Raw genomic sequence first — 7,375 nt, 5'->3', positions numbered from 1 at the left:
GACACCTCACCACTTATTCTTTTATCTCTAATTTAATTGAATATTAAAACAAAATTTAAATTAAAAGATAAGCCAAACTAATATTTACTACTGTAGTCGGGATATCTCTGCGTGAACTACGAACTCAGTTCTAGAATTTATAATTTAGACGTTAAAAGAATAAAGCTTTGGAGTAAGCCACAATATTATTATACACCTACCACGTAAATAATTATAAATATAAAATCAACTAGCATGGCCAGGTTCAAAATCAAATATCAAAGACCTTTATGGTCCCGCCCTTAAAAGAGTCAGGAGTCGAGACTCTTCAATTTTTTACGAGCTGAAGAAGTCTTCCGGGGAAGCTCAAAAGGACTTCCACTTCTTTTATCCATTCAAATTACAGACGTTTGGAATATCTCAAACCCTGCCTCCTTCCAAGCTCCGATCATGGTTGGCTTCAACTTCATGAAAATCAAACATTTCCTGTTTCCAAATCCCCCCGTCCTCTTTTATCTCTTAATGCTCTCCAATCTCTTCTCACTTGTATTCCCTTTTACAAGTACCACATCCTTCAACTTCTCCAGTTTCAATGCTCAAGGTCCAAACATATCATATGAGAGAGCCTACACCGAAAGTGGATGTATCCAACTCACCGGTGATAACAAGGTTGCCGTGGGTCAAGCTAAATATTCCAGTCCCATGCATCTATGGGATAAGGCCTCAACAAACCTCGCAGATTTCACAACCCATTTTTCTTTCATCATCAATGCCAAAGGTAGAACTGAATATGGAGATGGGCTTGCGTTCTTCCTAGTACCTGTTGCTTCACGTCTCAATGAAACATTTAGTGGTGAGGGCCTGGGTCTTACTTCCGCTGACCAGGCACTAAACTGGAGGAACAATGATTTTGTCGCAGTGGAGTTTGATACCTATAGTAATATTCCATATGATCCGCCGGGCAAACATGTTGGTATTGACATCAAGTCCATGGGATCTGTTGCTCATGCGCCGTGGAATAGTAATATCTCGATTAGAGAAGGGAGAAAAAATGAAGCTTGGATTAGTTATAATTCTACCACTCATAATTTAAGTGTTGTCTTTACTGGTCTAGATCAAAACAATGTTACTGTGAGGCAGTTCCTTTCTTTTAATGTTGACTTGAGAGTACACCTACCTGAAAAAGCCACTATTGGATTCTCAGCCTCAACAGGATGGGTTGCTGAACTGCATACCATATGCTCGTGGGATTTCAGTTCCAGTTTGCAAATTGATGATACCAAAACTAACCCAGGTGTTCCATCTCCAAGCCCCATTCAAACCCCCAAACCGAGGGAAAACAATAAGTTAGGATTAGCCGTGGGTTTGGGTGCTGGTGGATTGTTTTTGTTTGCTGTGTTGGCTTTGGTTCTGTTGGTCTTGTGGAAGAGTAGGAGGGATAAAGAAGATGATCGTGCCTTTGTTAAGTACATGGACGGCGAATTCCAAGAGGGAACAGGGCCAAAAAGGTTCTCATTCAAGGAATTAGCTCGTGCCACGAATAATTTTAGGGATGAAAACAAGCTGGGCCAGGGAGGATTTGGTGGTGTTTATAAAGGATTTTTAAGAGACTCAAATATCTTCGTTGCTATTAAGAGGGTATCAAAAGGATCTAAACAGGGGATAAAGGAGTATGCTACAGAAGTAAAAATCATCAGTCGATTGAGACATAGGAATTTGGTGCAACTCATTGGTTGGTGCCACGAAAGAAAAGAACTCCTACTTGTTTATGAGTTCATGCCGAATGGAAGCTTAGATTCTCATCTTTTTAAAGAAGAAAGCTTGTTGATCTGGGAAGCAAGGTACAAAATAGCTCAAGGCTTGGCATCTTCCTTGCTTTACCTGCACGAAGGATGGGAACAATGTGTGGTGCATAGGGACATAAAATCTAGCAACATTATGCTTGATTCAAACTTCAATGCTAAACTTGGGGATTTTGGCCTAGCTAGGCTTGTCGACCATGCCAAAGGGTCACAAACTACTGTTTTGGCTGGCACCTTTGGTTACCTGGCTCCTGAATGTTTCATCACTGGCAAGGCGAGTAAGGAATCAGATGTGTATGGTTTTGGAATTGTAGCTCTGGAAATAGCTTGTGGAAGGAAACCAAGCAACCCTGGGGCCCCTGAAGATCAAGTTGTCTTGGTGGAGTGGGTTTGGGAGCTTTATGGAAAAGGAGAGGTGCTTGGAGTAGCTGACCCAAGGTTGGGTGGAGACTTTGATCGGGAGCAAATGGAGCGCTTGATCGTTGTTGGGATGTGGTGTGCTCACCCTGATCGCAACCTTAGGCCTTCAATTAGGCAAGCAATTCATGTTTTCAACTTTGAAGCTCCATTGCCAGTTCTCCCTTCAAGTATTCCCGAGCCATCATATCTTCCTCCAATAGTGAATAGATCTTCAAGGCCACTTTTGAAGTCCGATGTTGCTACAAGTTCTGAGAGCGGAGAAACTCGATATTCAATATATAGTCAGAATGCTAATTCCTCATAGTTCACCTCATCTTTTATTGCAGAATCATCACTTCTGCATTCGTGCTAAGTTGGTTAGAGGTAAATTTACATCTAGTTTGATTCTAATTCATTGATTAGCTATTCAATTTTCTCCTTGTTCTTTTTTAATATGGAACAATGTTACCAACCAATTGCTTAAATTCAGTAAAACAAACACAATTATTTAACATCTTTATTGAGTTTCAATAGGGCATAGCCAACTTGGCTAGAAATTTATCAATTATAAGAGTACTGGTAGTGGGCTCAACAAAACTAAAATTTGGCCAAGGTTTAGCTAAGGTGCACAATAAGTGATTGTAATATACTCAACAAATGAACAGTGATCATAGCCCAAGGCTATTTCACTAGGCAAATTTGGCCAGCCCCTTGGGCTATCTAAATATTATTCTAGAATAAAATAATTCATTTTTCCACAAGTTCAGTCTCAGCACAAGAAAAAAATGTTAACTCTAATATTGTGAGAAAGTTGCAACCCTTAGGTAGCGCATGCTGGGTAATTCTAATACTTTGGGTTTGAATATGTTGTGTAAATTGTGATTTGGTAAAAGTTTGAAAATTTTTGTGATTTAAAAAGGATGTTGATTAGGAAAAAATTGAAAAAATTTAGAAAATTAATGAGTATTTTTTTAATAATGAATAAATATTTAAATTAAAATTAAAATTAAAATAAATAAAAAATCAAAATTAATATTTTAATAGAATAGTGATAGATTTGTTGGGTTTATTATTTGGTGTCATGAAAAGTGGTTAGTTAAAATTTATAAAAGTGAATTTATAAGGCCAAAGTTTGTTGAGACCACTACTAATGCTCTAACCCTATCAAGTGACTAAAGACATACCTATTTTCCATACCTTTTGAAAAAAGTAAACCAATTTGTCTGCAAATTGTATGACTTTCATATCATGTGCAGAACAGAACCAATTGCTACTTTGGTGCTCTATAAGATATCACTCATGCTCATATTAGGAGACACCTTTTACTAGAGTTAAATAAAAATGCATTAAAGCTCTTGACAACGAATAGCAGATATTGGTAATACATCATAAGGGTCAATAGCAAAGCACAACAACACTGCTAATACCCTGATAACAAAATCTTCTAGCCACTTTATGTTGTAGTGACATTGTTCTGAATTATTGTCCCGTGCTGTGCAAAGTTCAGAGTGGTTAATTTTTCCATTGAAGAGTTGCAGGGATATCAAAACCCATGTTAACAAATACTAAATTACCATAGACAATAAATAAAATACCTAAAACTCAAGAATAGAGCATAGAGCTTCAAAAACAAGTTAAACAAAAAACACAATAACTACAATTTTAACAAACCCATATTCATGGAGACATTGCAAATCAGCCAACACCAATTGGTTTATAGTAGAACGAGGATGGATTGAAGTATAGTGCTCTGGCAAAATTAATGCAATAATGCCTACATTGAGCATTCAAGTGGATACACATCATAAGAAAAGCTCCTAACGAGAACCCAAGAACCAACCATTCACCGCATATAACATTGAATCTTACAAAAGTTTGGAAGCAACTTTGAGCGTAAATGAACAACAAATAAGCCATATACCACTATCCCCTGTTTTGAAGATGTAGATTGCCTAGTAACTACACAACAAATTAAAAAACAAACGTAAGATTCATTTTTTTATTTTTCACATTTTTCATATTTAACAAACACATTTCATGTATCGAAGGAAAAATCTACCAATCACAAAAAACAGTTCACAATGAACCTCTTGAAACCTTTTGTAGGCATTTAGCTTTTAAAAACTGGTCTCAATGATGAGAAGCATGAAAGAATTTATTTAACAGAAAGGCCCAACCATCATCTCCACCATAAATGCGAACAAAATCCCAAATTACAATCTTAGGCCTAATTTGTTTTTAAATATGAGTTGAGATTAAAGTTGAAAGTTTTAGAATATATTGTAATATTATTTTTATATTGGAATTTGAAAAGGTTGAATTGTTTATTTTATTTTGTGTAGAAATTTGAAAAAATTATAATGATTAAATGAGATAAGATGAGGTGAAAATTTTTGTAAAAGTGAACGAGGCTTAATGAAATATGTAACTTTTTTTTTTTTTTTGCCTTAAGAAAACTATGAGTATAGAGAAAAAGGTGAAAAAACCTCACCTAAATTGGCTGATTTATGATTTATGAACCATAATTATATTTGTATCGTCCAATGCTTCATCACATATAGTTTTACATTTTCATGTTTTATTAACTTTGTTGTTACAATTTATGAAAAAGGTTTGTTCTTGCTCAACTCATTGGATTAATGGAAGAATGAATAGTTTCCAGACCATTACATTTTTAATTGCTGATCATAGCCCCCTTTTCAATTGTTTTACTCCATAGTTTGCCTTGTGGAAGTTCACAGGTTTGTTGGGGGAACAGAGGCACCTAGCATGATATTAATGGTCCTCTCAATAAATAATTTCATTTGAATTTGGAAAGCATTTCATCTCATCTCATCTCATCATTACAACTTTATCAAATTTTCACACAAAATATAATAAACAATTCAACTTTTTCAAATTCTAAAATAATAATATTAAAAAATAATATTTTATTCAACTTTCATCTAAAACCATTTTATCTCATTTTTTAATTCAAACCAACCCTTAATTGATCATGAATTAATTTTCCTTTACTGTGATTCCTTCCACACATGACACATCTGCCCTGTTTATGGTATGCATATCATTTGTATTATTCCACATAATTTTAAAGAATTTTCAATTATAGATAATAAAATGAAGGAGTAAGCCTATTTTCCTTTAGCTACTATCAAGTTGGCTTGACAGTAGCACGTTATTTGCAAGTATACAAACATATTGTATTTAGATAGTGAGTTGAGATGAGATAAGTTTAGATGAAAGTTGAATAAAATATTATTAGATTATTATTTTTTAATATTAGTATTGTTTTGGAATTTGAAAAAGTTGAATTGTTTATTATATTTTATGTAAAAATTTGAAATATTTGTAATGATGAGATGAAATACTTTCACCATACAAACAGAGAGTGTAGCATATATATGTTGATTCTTTGGTGGAAATCTTGGTTGATAGAATTAGTATGACTAGTTCTTAATTTCCCCAAATATTCTCTCTCCCAGTCTCACACATAAAATCCAAGCAATAATTTTTTTAAATTTGTTCTCATACATACATGCAGCGACCAAGCACACTTTAATATTCAAAAGTGTGGCGTACACCTAGCTTCAAAATGCTGCAGCTATCCATCAAAAAAAAAAAAAATGCTGCAACTATGATCATGGTGATATTGAATCTGTCATGCATCTTTATATAATACTCATTTTCAATACTCACTTCTAATATTCCATTTGAATATAATATGCAAAACTAGTTAGTGAGTATTTTGACTTCTTGGATGTAGGAGTTGATAATAGACTATTTGGCAGCATGTCTCTCGATCTTCTTTCTCTTGAAGTTGCTATTTGGTGGGAGATATACTGATGGAAGATCATGCTACTGATTTTGTAGCTCATTTCTTGTATTTTGTGTTTTGTAATGTAATGTATAAAAACTAAATAATGTAATATGGTATTGGATTGCATTGTGTGTTGTATGCATTTTAAGTAATGAATATTGAAGATTTTTTTTTTTTACATGCATTTAGCTAAATGATAATCAGTTGTTTCTAACTTTATTTATTTCTTCCGTAAAATTTAGTTTTTTTATTTTTATTTTTATTATGGATAATGTTCAATGGTCAATGCAATTATTATTATATTTTTAACATTACTTTTTTCTTAAAAATTTTTATTCAAATATTGGAATTTAAAAATGCAATTAATGTTATGATTTTCAAAATTACTTTTTTCTTAAAATAAATTTAATAAAATATTGGCTTAAAAAAACCTCATAAAAATCGGTTTCACGCGGATACCGCCTGGGCCGGAACCTTGGTAGTCTTATGTGCTCATAGCCTCATATTGAAGAAATTCATGAGCCTAACTCATTTTATAAAATCGGTTCAACAAGAGATGGTTGCCCATTGTTTATAAACATGCCCAAAGACCTTGTCCATAGATAATATGAGATTTATTCCTTAACCCCCTCTCTCACATGCAAACTAGTATTTTTTTTAATTCTTGTCACGGGATAAATAGTGTGGGCCCTCATTCGTCCTATAGCAAACTTTGATACCATGAAAAAATTCATGGGCCTAAGTCATCTCAAAAAACCGGTTCAACAAGAGATGGTTGCTCATTACTTATAAACATGTCCAAGATCTTGTCGGCTACAGATAATGTGAAATTTATTCCTCAACACATACAAAAATGAATGTTAAATAAATGCACAACCCAATCATGAGGAAAGACCACCCGATTAGCAACCTAAATTCTTTCCCGCTTGCAACCCTCTGAAGTACTAGTGGAACTTCTCTTTGGAATGAGAGCCAAGCTAGGCAAAATGGTACCTTCGAATTTTCTTGATATAAAACGCTATCAGAGAAATAAAGATATTATCCATTATCCTATTAATTATTATCCTCCCCAATTGAAAATGGTCGAAAGCGGGATATATATGTTGAAATCCCCCCAAGTATGCATATTCACATGTGTAGCCACTGAAAGTCTTTTCTTATATTAGGACACCCAAGTCTCTTGCAGCAATTTATGACCATAAATTGCTGCACCGAATTTCCTTGATCAGCAATTGTAGGTTTGTCCTCTGAAACTTGTGTAAAATGGCGTGGGCAAAAATCAAAGAAAGAGAGGACGTGAAAGAGAAATTTGTTGAGTGTTTGTAATCTCATACAAACTCAGTAAAAGAGGCTCCAGTGGACGTAGGCTATTTGCTGA

At 34.3% G+C, this 7,375-nt stretch overlaps 1 protein-coding gene across 1 annotated transcript; it reads left to right on the top strand.

Moving 5' to 3' along the window:
• Positions 1-429: 429 nt before the first annotated feature.
• On the top strand, positions 430-6,164 carry LOC122312411 (L-type lectin-domain containing receptor kinase IX.1-like). Its single transcript, XM_043127009.1, has 2 exons — positions 430-2,564; positions 5,944-6,164. The coding sequence occupies exon 1, from the start codon at positions 430-432 to the stop codon at positions 2,503-2,505; it is 2,076 nt and encodes a 691-aa protein (XP_042982943.1). The 3' UTR covers positions 2,506-2,564; positions 5,944-6,164.
• Positions 6,165-7,375: the final 1,211 nt, after the last annotated feature.

Source organism: Carya illinoinensis, chromosome 6 (genome assembly GCF_018687715.1).
Source record: "Carya illinoinensis cultivar Pawnee chromosome 6, C.illinoinensisPawnee_v1, whole genome shotgun sequence".
Lineage (NCBI taxonomy): Eukaryota > Viridiplantae > Streptophyta > Magnoliopsida > Fagales > Juglandaceae > Carya > Carya illinoinensis.
This window is presented reverse-complemented; position numbering and strand designations above follow the sequence as displayed.